This window comes from Oenanthe melanoleuca, chromosome 13 (genome assembly GCF_029582105.1).
Source record: "Oenanthe melanoleuca isolate GR-GAL-2019-014 chromosome 13, OMel1.0, whole genome shotgun sequence".
In the NCBI taxonomy this organism is placed as follows: Eukaryota; Metazoa; Chordata; class Aves; order Passeriformes; family Muscicapidae; genus Oenanthe; species Oenanthe melanoleuca.
Window position 1 is genome coordinate 4,478,386 of NC_079347.1, and position 19,657 is coordinate 4,498,042.

A 19,657-nucleotide genomic window follows, 5' to 3' on the forward strand; every position below is an offset into this window, starting at 1 on the left:
GGGGACATCTGGGGACACCTGGGATATCTGGGGACATCTGGGGACACCAGGGACATCTGGGACACCTGAGACACCAGGGATATGTGGGGACATCTGGGACACCTGGGGACACCTGGGACATCTTGGACACCTGGCACACCTGGGACTCCTGGGGACACGTGAGAATCCTGGGGACACCTGGCACACCTGGGGTCACCTGGCACACCTGGCACCCCTCGGTGCCACTCTGCCCCGTGCTCTGGCTGCTCTGCCTCGGGGAGTGCTTTCAACGATGGCTGGTTCCATCACTTTGTACTTCTTGAATAAAAACGGCATTTTTATGGTAAAACCGCCGGGGTGTTCCTTCTGCTGGGATGGGCACTGGTGTTCTTGGGGTTTGGGATTGGCATTCCTGATCATTGGGATTTGGGATTGGCATTGCTGATCATTGGGGTTTGGGATTGGCATTCCTGATCCTTGGGATTTGGGATTTACATTCCTGATCCTTGGGATTTGGGATTGGCATTGCTGATCATTGGGATTTGGGATTGGCATTCCTGATCATTGGGATTTGGGATTGACATTCCTGATCATTGGGATTTGGGATTTACATTCCTGATCATTGGGATTTGGGATTGGCATTGCTGTTCTTGGGATTTGGGATTTACATTCCTGATCCTTGGGATTTGGGATTTCCATTCCTGATCATTGGGATTTGGGATTGACATTCCTGATCCTTGGGATTTGGGATTTCCATTCCTGATCCTTGGGATTTGGGATTTACATTCCTGATCATTGGGATTTGAGATTGATATTCCCATTCCTTGGGATGGATTTGGGATTGGCATTGCTGATCATTGGGATTTGGGATTGGCATTGCTGATCCTTGGGATTTGGGATTGGCATTGCTGATCATTGGGATTTGGGATTGGCATTGCTGATCCTTGGGATTTGGGATTTACATTCCTGATCATTGGGATGGATTTGGTATTGACAGTCCTGCTCCTTGGGATTTGGGATTGGCATTCCTGATCCTTGGGATTTGGGATTTCCATTCCTGATCATTGGGATTTGGGATTTACATTCCTGATCCTTGGGATTTGGGATTGACACTGCTGTTCTTTGGGATTTGGGATTGGCATTGCTGATCCTTGGGATTTGGGATTGACATTGCTGTTCCTTGAAATTTGGGATTGACATTCCTGCTCTTGGAATTTGGGATTAACATTCCCATTCCTTGGGATAGATTTGGGACTGACATTCCTTTTTCTTGGGGTGGATTTGGGATTGACATTCCTGATCCTTGGGATTTAGGATTGACATCCCTGTTCTTTGGGATAGATTTGATTTTGACATTCTTGTTCATTGGGATTTGGGACTGACATTGCTGTTCTTTGGGATTTGGGATTGACATTCCCATTCCTTGGGATTTGGGATTGACACTGCTGTTATTTGGGATGGATTTGGGATTGGCATTCCTGTTCTTTGGGATGGATTTGGGATTGACATTCTTGTTCTTTGGGATTTGGGATTGATATTCCTGATCCTTGGAATAGATTTGGGATTGACATTCCTGTTCCTTGGGATTTGGGATTGACATTCCTGCTCCTTGGGATAGATTTGGGATTTTCCCAGGAAACACCCAGAGATATTCCAGGGGGGATTCCAGGGATGGGGCTGTTTCTTTCCCCTCTAACTTTTAGGAACAATTTAAAAATAAAATACTTGTGTCAAACAGGCTTTTTAACATTTTTCCCCTCCTTGGCCAAGGAAGAATTCCAGAATTCCAATTTTTTCCTGCTTTGGAACACCAGGTAACTTCCAAACTGCTTTATGAGTTTTTATATTAACACCTCACAGGTTGTCTCCAGACTGATAAATTATTTTTTTTTTTACTGCTGAGACCAAACCACCCTGAATTTCCAGTGGCAACACTGCAAATCTCCTGTATTTATAAAAAATAAAAATTGAACTTTTTTCACCCCTGCATTTAAAAAATAAAAATAAAAATAATCCTGGCCATGCCACACTCAATTTTTTTTTTCTCCTTCAATTTCTTTTGGCTGGGAGCTGGAATTCTCCAATTTCTCCATTCTTCTGCCACCCCTAAGGGCCACATTTTGATGGGGTTTGGGTGTGTGACAATGTTTTTTTTTTGCAGCCAAGGTGTGAAATCCGTGGAGAATGCAGGGCCTGGAGAAGTGCCTGGGGATCAGAGCTGAACAAAAAGAAAAGATCTGGGTAATTGTCCTGTAATTACATTCCCTGACACTTTGTCTTGATTCAGGTCAGCACTTTTCTAGTCTTGATTAACCAGCAGAGGAATAATTCCTTGTAGGCCACAGCTAAATATTTCCATTTTTTTAAAAAATAAAATTCAGGCAATTAGGATAATTTCACTGTAGAATTTGGGATGTGAATTACAAACAAGGGTGTGATTTTCCTGGAAATTTTCCCTTTACAAATGTAATTTTTATTCCTTTATATGAGAGTGTGCACATAAAGTATCTTTAATTCCCTTTTTAAATAGATATTCATAAAATTCAAGGTGCATCCATTCCATAAAATCACAGGATGCTTTGGGTTGGAGGGAACCTTAAAAAAAATCTTGCTCCAAACTTTTACCACGGGCAGGGACAATTTCCATTATCTCAGGTTGCTCCAAGCAACTCAGAGAGGTTTGGGAAGGACAGGAGAGGCCCTGGGAGGTTGGAATTTTCTAATTTAATTATTCCCTCATGTGCAGCCAGCCTGTTTCCTTAGGGAAACTCCAGGGACAGCTTTTGGGGATCTGTGGTGTCCTGGGCTGGGTGAGAGGGGGAATAAATAAATCCAGAGGGTGAATAAATCCAGGGGATTAAAAAATCCAGGAGGTGAATAAATCCAGGGGGGAATAAATCCAGAGGGTGAATAAATCCAGGGGATTAAAAAATCCAGGGGATTAATAAATCCAGGGGGAATTAAATCCAGGGGATTAATAAATCCAGGGGATGAATAAATCCAGGGGCTGGAATTTTCATTCCAAGGTCCAGGAGAGGCCCTGGGAGGTTGGAATTTTCTAATTTAATTATTCCCTCATGTGCAGCCAGCCTGTTTCCTTAGGGAAACTCCAGGGGCAACTTTTGGAGCATCCATGGTGTCCTGGGCTGGGTGAGAGGGGGAATAAATCCAGGGGGAATAAATCCAGGGGATTAAAAAATCCAGGGGATTAAAAAATCCAGGAAGTGAATAAATCCAGGGGGGAATAAATCCAGAGGGTGAATAAATCCAGGGGATTAATAAATCCAGGGGATTAATAAATCCAGGGGCTGGAATTTTCATTCCAAGGTCCAGGAGAGGCCCTGGGAGGTTGGAATTTTCTAATTTAATTATTCCCTCATGTGCAGCCAGCCTGTTTCCTTAGGGAAACTCCAGGGGCAACTTTTGGGGATCTGTGGTGTCCTGGGCTGGGTGAGAGGGGGAATAAATAAATCCAGGGAATTAATAAATCCAGGGAATTAATAAATCCAGGGGTGAGCAGCCAATATTTAGCAAACCAGAGCAAACTGCCTTCTTGCCTTGTCTCCACATGGCTTTAATTAGGTGGGTTCATTAACAAAGTGTTTCCTGCCCCTCCCCACCCCAGCAGATCTGGGGGGTGTGGTGTGTACTGACTGGAATTTTGTGATATCACACGGGGAAGGGTTTGGAATTTGGGGTTTTTAAAATATAAGACATTATATATATATATATATATATATATATATATATAATTCCCCATCTTCCTTTTCTTGCTCCTTCTCTTCCTTCATGATTTTCAGGCAGTAATTTTTAGTTGAATAATTAGTGCTGCACTCCAGGTCACAGGAGTTTTGATTATTAGGTCAAAATTTTAAATAATACAGGTGTTAGTTCTTAATTGGACTGTTTAGCTTCAAAAGACCTTGCTCACTATAATAGAAATAAAAATTAATAAACATCTAAATCCAAACACAAAACCATCATCCATTTAATCCCAACTCTAACAAAAAACAAAAAACAAACAAACAAAAAAAAACTACCAACAAAACCTACCTTCATTTTTTTGTTGTTTTTTGCCTTTTTTTTCTAATTTTTTTTCTTTTTGTCCAAGCAGGAGACTGCAAACATTTCAGATTCCCTGCAGTTAATCTGTTAATTTTGGAGAGGAGGTGGATCCCACCTCACAAGGCAGCAATTCCAGCAGGAGTTATTGCAGAGAATGACCCCAAATCCAGACTCTCATCCCTTTCTCCAGAAGAGTTTCCCGAGTTTCAGCTGAGAAATCAATTCCCTCCCTGCCCTTCCAGCTGTGCTGCAGATGTTGGAGTGACTCACAACATCTGGATTGTGCAGGGGCAGGGAGGAGCCTTCCCCTGCTGGAAATGCCCTTTTTTAACCAGGCAGCCCCGACAATTTGGGGCTGAAAAGTCTCATTTTAGGAAATTCTGGGAGGGATTTTTGCAGAGGATTTGGGGTTGGGAGCTCCCTGTGCTGCCAAAGCACCCAGGGCTGAGCTGCAGCCACCTCCAACAAACAACTGCAGAGGAGACTCTGGTGGAAAGAGGAGAATTCTCCTCCAAACCAGGAATTTGAGAGCAGGAAGGAGGTGATGGTGGCCCTGGAGCAGGTGGAGATGCTCAGGTTCAGGAGCAAGAATCAGCCCATGAGCACGGGACACACCAGGCAGTGTCACAGCCAGAGAAGGGACATCCCGCTTGTCCCAGCTGCAGGAAATGCCAAAATCCTGCAGCTTCCTGCCATGGGATGGGATGGGATGGGATGGGATGGGATGGGATGGGATTGGGATGGGATGGGATGGGATTGGGATGGGATGGGATTGGGATGGGATGGGATGGGATTGGGATGGGATTGGGATGGGATGGGATGGGATGGGATGGGATGGGATTGGGATGGGATGGGATGGGATGGGATGGGATGGGATGGGATGGGATGGGATGGGATGGGATGGGATGGGCACCAACACCAGCCAGGCTCTACATCGCTGCCCCAGAGGCACGGGATGGTTTGGGTTGGGAGGATTGAAGGTTCATCTCACTCATCTCCTGCCATGGCAGGGACACTTCCTGCTGTCCCAGGTGCTCCAAACCCTGTCCAGCCTGAGCTTGGACATTTCCAGCCACAGCTGCTCTGGGCTCTCAGGGCCTGCCCACCCTCCCAGGAAGAATTTCCTCCCAGTATCCAATCTAAATCTCCTTTCTGTCAGCTGAAGCCGTTCCCTGTGTCCTGTCTCTCCATTCCTGGTAAAATCCTCTCTCCATCTCTCCTGCAGCTCCTTCAGGCACTGAGGTCACAATTGTGTCACCCCAAAGTTTCTCCTGTGCAGGTGAACACTCCCAGCTCTCCCAGCAGAGCTGCTCCATCCTCTGCCCATCCTGGGCTCTCTCCACAGCTCCAGCTCCTCCTTGGAGAGCTCCTTTCCCATCCCTCCCGTGTCCATGGTTGGTTTTTCCCTCCTCCCCAAACCCCAGTGCTGAGAGCTGCAGGTCATGCCCAACATCAAAGCTGAGCTTTAGGGATAATCCTGGCTTTACCACCCTCTCCCTCCCCACATTCCAGCCAGTGGGTGGAAGAGCAGCAGGATCTGATCCTTATCCAGGTTGGTGCCACTCTGGAGAAACCAATAAAACTTCCCCTGAGGAGAGCAGGAGCTCCCAGGCAGTGCCTGCAGCAAGCTGAGAGCAATAATGAGCAGGATTTATTTCATTTGCAGTGCCCACTGCCCCCAGCCAGGCTGCACAGGCAATTCACAGCCCAGAACACGAGATGCTGCTCAGAATTCACGGGCAGGATTAAGAAGATGATTTATGAGGGAGCCACGTGTGATTTCTGCCCAGGGAAAATGTGCAGGTGCTCATTGCTGCCTGCCTGACTTCTATCCTTGTCTAATTCTCCCACCCCATCACTGGAGAAATGAAAATACTTCTCCAGCAAACCAGAAACACTAAAAAAACCACATTTTTAACTCCCAGGTGATGCAGAGTCCTCTGTGTGTCCCTTCCCAAAACATCACACAGATGCTGTGATTTTAGAGCATTAGTGCCAACCTTGTTTTTAGGAGCATTTTCTGCTCAGGTGATTCTTTCAATCAACACCTGGGAGCTGGAAATGCTCTGCCAGTGCTTTTTTTATCAGCAAGGACAGGGAAAGATGACAATCAGCTCAATGTTTTAGGGAATTACATGTCAGGGAATTCTGAAGATGATGAATATTTATAAAATAAAGGCCTTATAAAATCAAGCCTTTCTATTCTGGCTAAAAAAAATAATAATAAAAAAAATCAATTAACACAACAATCTATTCTTTTAAAACCAATCCACATCTATAAAAACAAAAAATCAATCCCATAAAAAATATATAAACATATCTAAAAATATTTAGTAAATATATATAATAACCCTTACCAAACAATAAGTTTCAATAAATTACTAACCAATTAAATTCAAACACAATACCTTCAATACCATATAAAAATAAAGTACCCACAATAAAAAATTAGCTATTCCACTCGAAAGAAAAATACAAAAATACAAATATTTTATTTTATCTATAACAAAAGATCCACAACAGGAAGACATCACTAAGATGAGATTTCTCATCAACATCAAGACATTCAAGACGAGATGTTCTCAAAGAGGAGCCGGTGCTGAGTTTTGCTGGAATTGTGAGGATGGAGGGTGCAAAGTCCCGTTCCTGTGGCCGCGGTGGGACGCGGATTTTGGGGTAATTTGGCGGATTTGGGGGTAATTTCGCAGATTTTGGGGTAATTTGGCGGATTTTGGGGTGATTTGGCGGGTTTTGCGCTGTCCTGCAGCGCCGGGGGGGTCCCCTAGATGTCCCCATTCCACACGGGATGGCGAGTCCCGGTTCCGGAGCTCGGGATGTCGCCGCGGGGAGCAGCGAGTGTCCCCCGGGGCACGGCCGGGTCACATCCCCAACCCGCAATTCCCGGTGCTGGCCCGGTGTCCGTCTGTCCGGATTCGGGTCCGGTTCTGCATCGGGCGGGGTTTGGGTTTTCCCCGCGGGCACCGGGCATCGGGCACAGCCGGGGGCACCGCTCCTTCCCGGCCCGGCCGTGCCGAACCGAGCCCTGCCCGGGCCGAACCGAGCCGTACCGGGCCGAACCGAGCCCTGCCCGGGCCGAACCGAGCCGTACCGGGCCGAACCGAGCCCTGCCCGGACCGAACCGAGCCCTACCCGGGCCGAACCGAGCCCTGCCCGGGCCGAACCGAGCCGTACCCGGGCCGAACCGAGCCCTGCCCGGGCCGAACCGAGCCCTACCGGGCCGAACCGAGCCGTACCCGGACTGAACCGAGCCCCGCCCGGGCCGAACCGAGCCGTACCTGGACTGAACCGAGCCCTACCGGGCCGAACCGAGCCCTACCGGGCTGAACCGAGCCGTACCTGGACTGAACCGAGCCGTACCTGGACTGAACCGAGCCCTACCGGGCTGAACCGAGCCCTACCGGGCCGAACCGAGCCCTACCGGGCTGAACCGAGCCGTACCCGGACTGAACCGAGCCCTGCCCGTGCCGAACCGAGCCCTGCCCGGGCCGAACCGAGGCCTGCCCGGGCCGAACCGAGTCCTGCCCGTGCCGAACCGAGCCCTGCCGAGCTGAACCGAGCCCTACCCGGGCCGAACCGAGCCCTGCCCGGACCGAACCGAGCTCTGCCCGGGCCGAACCGTGCCAAGACAGCGGGGAGGGCGAACCGGGGCTGAACCGTGCCGGACCTTGACCCGGCTGGGCAGCGCTGGGCTGTACCCAAACCGAACCGTGCTGTGCCAGGGCAGAGCCGTGCCCAGGCTGAGCCGTGCCCAGGCTGAGCCGTGCCCAGGCTGAGCCGTGCCCGGGATGAGCCGTGCCCGGGATGAGCTAAATCCAGGGATGAGCCGTGACAGTCTGGGCGGGCTGTGCCCTGTCTGTGCCGTATCCGGACCGGACAGAGCCGAGCCAAGCTGAGCCATGCGGGGCAGTGCCATGCTCGAATCATGTCTTGTCTGTGCCATGTCCAGACCGGACCGAGCCGTGTCCTGTCTGTGCCATGCTCGGACTGGACCGAGCCGTGTCCTGTCTGTGCCATGCTCGGACTGGATCGAGCCATGCCGAGCCGTGCGGGGCCGAGCCGTGCCCGGACTGTGCCCTGTCTGTGCCATGCTCGAACCTTGCCCTGTCTGTGCCATGCCAGGACCGAGTCAAGCCGTGCTGGGCGGTGCCGTGCCCTGTCTGTACCGTGCCATCCCCAGACCGTGCCCTGTCTGTGCCATGCTCGAGCCGTGCCCTGTCTGTGCCATCCCCGGACCGAGCCGAGCCGTGCTGGGCGGTGCCGTGCCCTGTCTGTACCGTGCCATTCCCAGACCGTGCCTGGTCTGTGCCATGCTCGAGCCGTGCCCTGTCCGTGCCATGCCAGGACCGAGCCAAGCCGTGCTGGGCGGTGCCGTGCCCTGTCTGTACCGTGCCATCCCCGGACCGTTCCCTGTCTGTGCCATCCCCGGACCGTGCCCTGCCTGTGCCATCCCCGGACCGTGCCCTGCCTGTGCCATCCCCGGACCGAGCCGTGCCCTGCCTGTGCCATCCCCGGACCGAGCCGGGCCGATGCGGGCGGGCAGAGGGCGCGGGCAGCCAATGTCTCTGTCCCAGCCCAGCCCAGCCCGGCCCAGCCCAGCAGGTGGAGCGGCTCGGTTCCATGCGCTCTGGGGGCGGCCCCGGTGCCGGTCCCGCCTCGCCGCTCCGGGGCTCCGCGCTGGGGCCGGGGCGGCGGCGGCTCCGCGCTCCGCGATGGCTTTCGCCAATTTCCGCCGCATCCTGCGCCTCTCCGCCTTCGAGAAGCGCCGCTCCAAGGAGTACGAGCATGTCCGCCGAGACCTGGACCCCGGCGAGGTGTGGGAGGTGGTGGGCGAGCTGGGCGATGGAGCTTTCGGCAAAGTCTACAAGGTGGGTGCTCGGCTGGAGCCGCTCCGCGTCCCGTTAGCCGGGAGAGCCGGGCTGGGAAAGGACGGACAAAAGCCTCCTTAACTTCTTTCTTTCTTGCCTTTTTCTACTTTTGTTTCTTTTTTTTTTTTTTTTTCACTTTTTGCCGCCCTGAATCGCCTTTTTTCAGAGCGATGCTTTTGTGGGCAGACCCCGGCGCTCCCTGCCAAGCCCGCCGGTGCAATGAATGGAGAGCGAGGTTTCTTGGAAATCAGCACTTCCAGCGCTGTCTCCGAGTTTGGATTTTTTGTGGGGTTTTTTTTGAGTCTTGAGGTTTTTTTTATTTATATCCCCGCGGCTGGGAGGGCCGAGAGGAGCCGCGTCCAGCGCTGTGAATGTTTAACCTCGGGGTTTAGGGACGGGGGTTTCAAGGACCAGAGATTCCCTGGACTTTGCGCTCCGAAGCAGCGGCTCTGAAATGTTCTGTGCGGGCTGAGCCGGGAGTTTTGGGCTGCAGGAGCCTCCCGGGCACACCTTGGAATAGGGGTGGGAATCACCTCTTGGGCAGCTGGGCTTTGATGGCCTCGTTAGATCATTTAAAAGGTGTTGCCTTTATTAAAAAAAAGAGAGATAAATAAGCCAGGAAGGGAGGCAGGTGGCTGGACAGGGGGATTTGCTGTTTATTTCTCATCTCTATCACGTATTTTGACAGCAGCTCTAAAAAACTGAGCGCTAAATTTTGAGAAAAACTTTTTAGTGAAGGATCCTATCTTCTAATAAAGCACAATTCCTAAAAATCATATGTAAATCCCTTCTCTATTTATCCTTCTGAAAGCAGCGTCAGTAGAAATCTTGTTGCCATTCTGTTTTGTGAGGTGCATTGGAAACACTTTGTGTGTAGCAACCCTCACTCCCGGAGGATTCCTTGCTTTTTTTATTTGCTCAGGTTTCTCAAGCGGTGACAGGAACCGGTAAACATTGTAAAATGACTTCACTGGCCTCTGAGAGAAAGGAAAACTTAAATAATTATTTAAACACTTTCTATTTTAAATATGTGTAATGTACCCAAAGTAGGTGAATTAGACAATAAAGCTGCTTTAGGGGTGGCTGGTTTGGTTTTTAATCTGCTGTAGATGAATGCCTCAGTTATTAACCCCAGCCTCACGCCAAGAAAACCATTGCCAGAGTAACTTTATTACTGTAGGTGAAGCATGTCAGCCTGCCAGGCAGTAACATCTCATCTTCAGCTCCTTTCATCCCCATTTTCACCCAAATGAGAATAAAAACCTCCCAGTGGACACCATGTACTTACAACCAGAAGTTCACTCCTCCTGGTACTTGAATATTCAGGCAAATTTTTGCTTTTGTGGAGTTTTAACCCTGCCAGGCAGGGTGAGGTTTAACATCATGCCAGAAATCAAAGGGTTATTTTATTGCATTTAGCAACATTTCACTTCTCCATTGCTTTGATCTCTTCTCCACCTGTTCTCCATCCCATCTGGCAAACGGTCATGGATGGATTTTGAATTCTCATCCAAGAATTTGTTTCTTCATTTAAAAATCCCAAATTATTTGGGGGTACTGTGCTATAAATCCTTATTTTAGGTAATAACCAGAGACGTGTTTTCCCTTCACCTAAGGTTTTTTTTGTTGTCTTCCTTTGTGTTTTTTTCTTTTTATATCTGGGGAGGGGATGAACGTAAGGTGGGACGTGAAAGAAGGAGTTTGCCTTGTGCTGCTCAGCTGACGAAAAAAAATCAGAATAACCCACCAAAACAGCAGCTGAGTAACCCATCACAAATTGCAGAATGAGCCATCAAAAAACTTCAGAATAACTCACCAAAAACTTCAGAATAACTCACCAAAAAATTCAGAATAACCCACCAAAAAATCAGCTGAATAACCCACCTGCACTCCAGGAAAACCCAAAATTCAGAAAACAATTTGAATCATTCTCTTGACCTCCGAGTCAATTTGATTTTTCTCACTAAAGGCACTGCTTGCAGCAAGGCTGAGTGTTTGCAGGGCCCTGAGGATTCCAGGATGTGGGAGTGAATTCCTGCCTCTTTTCCGCCCCTTTCCCACTCCCGGAAGGAATCCTGAGCCTGCATCCTGCCCCGTGTGCCATCTGCTGTGTCCCCTTGGAAAGGTCTGGGCAGTCAGACCTGGGAGAAACTGAGGAGTGGAAAGATGGAAAAATAAATCTGGGTTTAGTAGGATTTGGGTTCATGAGGCTGGGTGTGAGCAGGAGGGTATTTTGGGGATTCCTGTGGAATCCCGTCTGGAGCTGTGCCCTGGGCTGAGCAAAGCTTCACAAAATGCTTCCAAAAGTAGGACAGGCTTCATTTAAATACATATTAATTAAAAAAGAATGAAATTTATAGTGGAGTCTGGATGGTTTTAGCAAACCTAAAAAACCTGTGGCTGGCAGAAACGACAGCTGGGATTTCCCTGCTTTTATAGAAAGTCTTTTTTCAGCAAAAGAGGATCTGCCTGCGTGAGGAACCAGTCGAGCAGAGGGTAATGAAGCTGAAAAGTAGGAGGGGGTGGGGAGGAAATGGTTCTTTCTCTGAATGCTGTGGTTTTGGCCAGGCCAGAGCTCCAACGAGCACATGGTGGCAGCCCACAGGTGACATTGTCACCACCCCATCCACAGCTTAAATCCAGCACTGGGGAGCTGTGGGGAGGCTCCAGCCTAAAATTCCTCACAAGAAGAAAAGCAGAGTTATTTTTTCTAGAAAAAAACACCCAAGATGTCACTCATGAACCCAGAGGGATCTGTGTTGTCGCTCAGAGCTGGCATCACTTGGGAGGGACAAGTGGCAGAGATGCTCAGAGTCACTTGGGAGGGACAATTGGCAGAGCTCTCGGGGAAGATGCTCGGGGTGAAAGCAGCATCCCTGCATCCTCTGAGCGCTGCCAAACGGAGAATTCCTGCAGAGCCCGCAGGAGGGATGCCCCGGCTCTCAGAGCTGCCCCTTGGCGAGGACAGGCAGCGCTATCTGCCCTGCCCAGCGCCGGCCGATGGGGACACTGCCCCGATAAGGCAGGGTGGGGACACGGCCCCCGCTGCTGGGAAAGGGGGTTCTTGGCTTTGTTCGCCTGGAATCGCCTTCGAGCAGCTCCGTCCCGCCGGGCCCGGGGGCACAGCGAGTCACCAGCGCTGCCTTTTGTGCCGTTTGCGCTCCTTTCTTCTTTTAAAAATGAGAATTTGGGTTATATCTGATGGGTTGTGCTGCTGTCGGTGCTGTGCCCCCGGGCAATGAAAGGCTGATTGTTGGGTTGTTGGGGCTGTTCCTGGGCACCACAGCGATCCTGGCACTCAGATCTCTCTGCTCATCACCCAACCTGCGCTGGCTCGGGTGATCCAGGCTCAGCTCCTGGTTTGATCCGTGCAGGGAGCAGCTTTAAATGGGATTTGGGGAAGGAATTGTTCCCTGGCACAGGGGGCACAGAGCAGCTGTGGCTGCCCCTGGATCCCTGGGAATGCCCAAGGCCAGCTTGGAGCCACCTGGGCTAGTGGAAGGTGTCCCTGCTCACAGCAGCAAAATGAGCATTAAGGTCTCTTCCTGCCCAAATCCTTCTGTGATTCTACAGCTTAACCTTTAATTCCTGGAAAGGGTGTCACAGAGGGATGTTAATCTGCTGAGCTAACTTTGAGAAAGAAAAGGGAAGGAAAACAGAAGCAGGGCAAGTTTGAGCTGATTAGCCATCAAAAATGCAGGATCAAATCGTGGTCTTGTCCTTTGGAACAGCTGAAAGGTTTCATTAAAATCTCTTTGCTTGGGAAAGAGGAATGGGAAGGTTTAACAATGTTAAACCTGGCTGAGCTTTAAACTTGATTTTCACTTGCAGTGGATGGAAGCGTGGGCTGTGCTCTGTGGCTGTCTCAGTGTGACAGGGGACAGGGACAGCTCTCTGTGGCCTAAATATTTTGGCAATGACTTCAGTGGCACAGCCCAGATCCTGGCAGTGGGAGCTGTGGGCAGCTCAGAGCCTCTCACCCTCCAGCACGTGGTGGTTGTTGCTGCTCAGAAAAACTTCCCTGCACTTCTCAGGATTTTTAACATGCTGTATCTCCTGAGAATCCAGTTTGCTCGGAGGAAAGGCTCCTTTCCTTGCCCGTGGGGTGCTGCTGCCTGTAAATGTGGGGTTCTCTCAGGTCCAGCCCCTGTGGCTGGGTGTCCCCAGGGCTGAGGGGGTGGCTGTGCTGTGTCCCCACCCAGTGGCACTGCCAGGGCTGGGGCTGAGGGGCAGCGTGTCCCTGGCACAGAGCAGAGCTCTTTGTCCTTGGAGCTGCATCCTCACCCCCCAAACTGCTCCTCACAGGCACCAGCAGAACCTGCCTGACATTCCCACCTCCCTGAGCTCCTGTGCCTGCCTTTATTTGCTCAGCCAGAAGCCGGGGGGTGTCTGGGGGTGGGAGAGGCTGTGCCCAGCAGAGCAGCTGCTCTTGGTTCTGCTCAGAGCTGGGATCTGCTCCTGCCCCTTATTCCCTCTGCAGAGGGAAGTGCCAGCAGTGCTGGGCCACCCTGGCAGCTCTGGAGCCAGGGGAGGGCTGAGTGTTTTATTCCCCTGCCAGGGCCTTGCTGAGCTGATGCTTTTCAGCCCAGGAGAGAGGGCTGCCAGCCAGCCAGCCCTGCCCTGCCAGCCTGAGCCCACTCCTTGCCTCTTGGGTGTCACAGCCACTCAAGGGCCCTCTGGGACCAAATCTGTTGCAGGGAGTTGCTAGGAAACTCAGAGCTGGCTGGATGGCTTTTTTTCCCCTCTATTTTTTATTTATTTTTTCACTCTTGTGGCACTATCTGAATGAAGACCAGACCAGGAATGCTGGCTTGGAGCACCCTGCTCTTCCAGGGAGCCCTGATTTGAAGGACCTTAGGCTGAAGATTTTGGGTCAATGTGGAGCTTCCCTCTCTCCTCAGTCCTTCCTGTTTGTGTGCACGTGTCTCACCTTTCTGTGGGTGGTTCCAGCACAGCACAACAGCCCCAAACCCTCTGCTGAGCCTCTGCCTCTGTTTGGGTGCAAGGTCTGAAGCATCACGTGCAGCTCTGTGGGTTCCTCATCTCTGCCCCCTCTTTCCTGAGCTTTTAAGGCAGGAGAGGTGTTTGTGTGTGTGTTTGGTGTTTGTGTGTTCCTGGTGTTTGTGTGTGTTTGGTGTTTGTGTGTGTGTTTGTGTTTGTGTGTGTTTGGTGTTTGTATGTGTTTGGTGTTTGTGTGTGCCTGGTGTTTGTGTGTTCTTGGTGTTTGTGTGTGTTTGGTGTTTGTGTGTGTTTGGTGTTTGTGTGTGTTTGGTGTTTGTGTGTGTTTGGTGTTTGTGTGTGTTTGGTGTTTGTGTGTGTTTGGTGTTTGTGTGTGTTTGGTGTTTGTGTGTGTGTTTGGTGTTTGTGTGTGTGTTTGGTGTTTGTGTGTGTGTTTGGTGTTTGTGTGTTCGTGGTGTTTGTGTGTGTTTGGTGTTTGTGTGTGCCTGGTGTTTGTGTTTGTGTGTGCCTGGTGTTTGTGCAGTGCTTGGTGCTTTTGTGTGCTCTGGTCACATTTCTGTTTGGCAGCTCTGTGGCTGGAGCTGAGCTCTCTGCTGGGGCTGCTCTCCCTGCCCTCTGCTTGTAAAACCAAAGGAAGGCGTTTCTGCTTTTTAATATTTTTTTTTATAAACGGTTTTTGGGGTGTTTCACAAGCCACTTCCCCTTCCTTCTTGCTGAGATGTCTCCACAGCTGCCAGAGCAGCAGTGCTGGGGCAGGGTGGGGGCTGGGGACAGGGCAGTGTCACCGACTGCTCTGTGAGGTGGCACCAGGTCTGAGCCCAGCCTTTCACACAAACCCCCAGCAGGATTCATCTGTGGCTTCTGTTTGGTTGGGAGCCATGGGATGGTTTGGGATGGAAGGGACCCTAAAGCTCAGCTCATTCCAGCCCTGCCACGGGCAGGGACAGCTTCACCAGCCCAGGGTGCTCCAGGGGCAGCCACAGCTGCTCTGGGCACCTGTGCCAGGCATCACCCCCCTCACAGGAGCAATTCCTTCCCAACATCCCTCTAGCCCTGCTCTGTCAGTGTGAAGCCATTCCCTGTGTCTGACATTCCCATTCCTCTGGGTTTTTTAGCCCTTCAGGCACTGGAAGCCACAGTGAGGTCACCCCAAATCTTCACTTCCCCAGGCTGAGCAGCCCCAACTTCCTCAGCCTATCTCCATTCCAGCTCCCATCGATTATTTGCTCAATATTGATATTTACTGACTGCAGCTGTTCTGTGTTTGTTTGTTGATGCCAGGTTCATCAGGAGGTAATTAATCATTATTTAATCCCTGTGAGGGAGCAGTGTCCCACAGAGCAGGAGTGGGGTGGGGCAGCCCCAGCTCTCACCCCCCAGTGCAGCATCCCCGTGACCTCCAGGCTCTTTCTGGGGCTCCCATTTGGTGATAAATGAAACATCAGCTCTCCTGGCATGGGGACAGGGCTGGCAAGGAGGGCTGACACCAAAATCTGGTGGCATGATAGGATGTGAGGCTGGTTCTGTGGCCTGGGGAGATACTGGCTGTGAATGAGCTGGTGCTGGGCAGCTCTCAGTTCTTTCTGTGGCAGGAAGAGTTCAGGCAGGGCTTTCCTCTGCCTCACCTAGAAACTGCCTGTCCTGAGCCTGCAGCCTTCCTGCAATGAGTGCTTAAAATAGCTGCAGAGTTTGTCACAGGTTTCACAATAGCTGGGGGTGAGTCACAGGCAGAGCAAAGAGCCTCTGCTGCCACCTGAGCAGCCACCTCTGCCCCAGAGCCACCAGCCCAGCTCTGCTCTCCTCCCTCCCTCCAGGAGCAATCCTGCTCATCCCCAATCCCAGAAATTCCCAGCACTGGCAACAGCAGGGCCAGCACCCACTTTGCTCCAGAGCTCTCCAGGAAAATCCTTTCTGCTGTTTCCTGCTTGGCCCTGCCTTGGCTCTCTGTCAGTGGTTTACTGAGTAACTTTTATGTGACATTTGTGGAATGCACATTCCAGCCCTGTTCCTGCAGGGACCTGTCACCAGTGACTTGCTCAGGGGCTGCTGGTGGCCACGAGGGGTTTTTGGGGTTTAAATGACTCCAGTGAACCCCCCTGGAGTTCAGCAGCACCTCCTGGGCACTGTGCTGGCAGCTGTCTGCTCAATTTTTAATTATTTTGTGCTAATTAGAACCCCAAGGATAAATTATCAGTGGGATTGAAATGCCCAGGAGTGGAGGAGCTAAAACATAGAACAGTTTTTTTGGGATCTTACAGCTGGGATGTGGCTGTAGCCTGGTGTCAGGGCTGGGGCAGAACATGCAGAATTTCAGTTTCCATGATGCCCAGTGTGGCTTGCTGGGCTCAGTTCAGCATTTCCTGTGCACCTGCCTCTGGTGTGGGAGCTGGGGCTCAGAGGGGCCATGGACACATCAGCAAGGGATGAACAGCCCAGCCTGGGCCAGGGCTGATCCTCCAGAGCTGCTGTGGGGGTGATTTCCCAAAACCTGCTCACCCCACGATCTCAGGTCTCCTCCCTGCTTCAGGTTCTTCTGCCATCCCAGGGTCAGTCTGGTCCCTTCTGGGCTGCACAGTGACATTGTCCCCTGCCCATGGGAGCTTCCTGCCTCCAGAGTTGTGATGTCCTGAGCTGGTTTTTCCTTGGGGATGCTGCTCCCATTTCCTCTGGGGTGAGGAACTGTTGTGACCTCCCTGAGCCAGCTGAGGGATGTGGGACATGGGAGATGCTCCCTTGGGAGCTCAGGGACAAGGAAAGGGGCAGGGATGGGAGGACATTGCTCAGGACAGCTCTTGCTGCTCACCTGGCATGGAGCAGGGACAGTGGATGGCTGGGCTCACCCCAGCACAATTCACTGATTGCCAGCCCTGACCCCCAGCCCACTCCTGCCCTGCTCCTGGGCTTCTCCTGCTGCCCAGCATCCTGCAGGGCCCTGCTGGTGGGAAGCAGAGCTCCAGGGGAAGCCCCACCTCTTCTCACAATATTTACTTCCCCTCTTGGAGCCCTCCCAGCTCTCTAAGTGCAGAGCAAACACACTGGGGCACTTTTTGCTCCTGTTTGGAAGGGCTGAGCTTTTCCCTGTGCTCCTTCCACATCTCCTCCCTGAGAGCATCTGCTGCTGCCTTGGTGAGACCCCAGCCAGGCTGGGCTCAAGAAACCCCCTCATTTCTCCTGGAGGCAGCAGGAGCTGCTGTCCTGCCTGTTTGCCCCCTGTCCCTGCCAATCCTGGAGTGCAGCAGCACTTCCAAACACAGCACAGATCCCTGGTTTCCCTGCCTCTGCTGCAGGATTTTCCTGCTATTCCTCCCTCCTGTCCCTGGGCACGTGGCCATGGTGTCACCCAAGCTGTGTGAAGCTGCTCAGGGGGGTTTGTGTGTTTACAGCAGGAATTAATCCTCCTGTAATCTCCCCCCACAGCTTCTCCAAGCACAGAGATGTCAACTGCAGAGTGAAGGAAGGTCACAAGCAGAGCTTGGCCAGCTCCTCCAGGGATTCCATCCACAGTGGCAATTTCAAAATTTCAATTTCAACACCATTGTATTAAAATCATTCTGTATCAAATCTTGTATCAAAATCATTCTGTAATACAGAATTCATGCTCTTCATACAGTGGTTTTGAAATTAAATACAGAAACTAAATTTGAAGCTTAAAAATCAAGCTGATAGAGAAATACTGGTTTTCCTATATATATAAAGGAAATTTTGGCTTGAATTAAGTTTTACAATTCAAATGATGGGGGAGATGTAAGGAAGGAAGGGAAGGAGCTGGAATTGTGTCAGTGGGGAGCAGTGGGTGAGCTGGAGGGAATTCTGTGACTCAGTGAGCTCCTGGGAATGTCTGGATGCTCCTGAGTCAGCAGCTCCTGTCTCAGCCCTCCCCCACGTGTGACACATCTGCTGCAGCTGGACTGGGAATTTGACAAAGTCACAGAATCCCTGAGGCTGGGAAAGACTTCAGCATCACCAGGTCTGACCCCAGAGCACTGAGTGCCACCTCCAAACCCCCTGGGCAGTTCCAGCCCTGAGCACTTTTCCATGGGGAAATTCCTGCTGATTCCACCCCGAGCCTTTCCTAAGGATGTTCCCTCTCCTCCTGAGCAGAGCCCCATCCCCACCTGGCTGCACTCCTGCATTATCTGCACACTCAGGATTTCTAGTGATTCACTAGATATCACCAGAGAGCTCCTAGACTTTGAGGTTTCCTTGGTTTCCTTTTTTCCCTCCATGCTGCAGATAACAGGACACATCTCCTTTCCTAAAAGTCTCCATCTCCCTGTGCTGGGAAGTGGTTTGGGCTTTGGCCTGGAGGGGGAAGGAGGATCCAGGCACTCTGAAGCTGTGGGCAGCTGCAGGAAGCAGAAATGCCTCTGCAGGTTTCGTCCTGCTGGGATGGCTGGGACCAGCCAAGCTGAGAGCAGGAATGGGAGCAGCAGGAATGGGAGCAGCAGGAATGGGAGCAGCAGGAATGGGAACAGCAGGAATGGGAACAGCAGGAATGGGAACAGCAGGAATGGGAACAGCAGGAATGGGAACAGCAGGAATGGGAACAGCAGGAATGGGAGCAGCAGGAATGGGAACAGCAGGAATGGGAACAGCAGGAATGGGAACAGCAGGAATGGGAACAGCAGGAATGGGAACAGGAATGGGAACAGCAGGAATGGGAACAGCAGGAATGGGAACAGCAGGAATGGGAGCAGCAGGGATGGGAACAGCAGGAATGACAGGAGCAGGAATGGGAGCAGCAGGAATGGGAGCAGCAGGAATGGGAACAGCAGGAATGGGAACAGCAGGAATGGGAACAGCAGGAATGGGAACAGGAATGGGAACAGCAGGAATGGGAACAGCAGGAATGGGAACAGGAATGGGAACAGCAGGAATGGGAACAGCAGGAATGGGAACAGCAGGAATGGGAGCAGCAGGGATGGGAGCAGCAGGAATGGGAACAGGAATGGGAGCAGCAGGAATGGCAGTAGGAATGGGAGCAGCAGGAATGGGAACAGCAGGAATGGGAACAGCAGGAATGGGAACAGGAATGGGAACAGCAGGAATGGGAACAGGAATGGGAGCAGCAGGAATGGGAACAGCAGGGATGGGAACAGCAGGGATGGGAGCAGCAGGGATGGGAACAGGAATGGGAGCAGCAGGAATGGGAACAGGAATGGGAGCAGCAGGAATGGGAACAGCAGGGATGGGAACAGCAGGAATGGGAACAGCAGGGATGGGAACAGCAGGAATGGCAGCAGCAGGAATGGCAGCAGCTGGAATTCTGTGCTCCCCACTATCTCTGAACTCGCCCTGTTTTTCCCTTCCAGGCCAAGAACAAGGAAACTGGAGCTCTGGCAGCTGCCAAGGTGATCGAGACCAAGAGTGAGGATGAGCTGGAGGATTACATGGTGGAGATTGAGATCCTGGCCACCTGTGACCACCCCCACATTGTCAAACTGCTGGGAGCCTTCTACTGGGATGGCAAGCTCTGGGTAAGGGCTGGGACCAGCACATCTCACTGCTCACAGCCTGGCCACAGTGACACAAAACCTCTGGGGCTGCCTGAGCATCAGAAATGAGCCATGAGCCCTGTGCTCTGGATTTTCCCTGCTGGCTTTATCACCCAACTAAAGCTGCCTGTAAAAACCCAAGGGATCTTCACAGGGAAGTAGAAGTTGTGTTGTTTTTTCTTCTTTCCACCATTATGGGTTTGTAAAGGTAGAAAAAGCATCACCAAGAAGTTCCTCTCTCTTTTAAAAAAACACCAGCTGGAAAGGGGTGAA

At 51.4% G+C, this 19,657-nt stretch overlaps 1 protein-coding gene across 1 annotated transcript in view; it reads left to right on the forward strand.

Annotated features, from left to right (window-relative positions):
• Positions 1-8,691: 8,691 nt before the first annotated feature.
• STK10 (serine/threonine kinase 10) overlaps positions 8,692-19,657 on the forward strand; it is a 44,127-nt gene continuing 33,161 nt past the window's right edge. The window contains exons 1-2 of the mRNA XM_056502631.1: positions 8,692-8,930; positions 19,202-19,366. Coding sequence (XP_056358606.1) covers positions 8,775-8,930; positions 19,202-19,366 — 321 coding nt within the window. The 5' untranslated portion in view covers positions 8,692-8,774. The remainder of the gene's footprint in view (positions 8,931-19,201; positions 19,367-19,657) is intronic.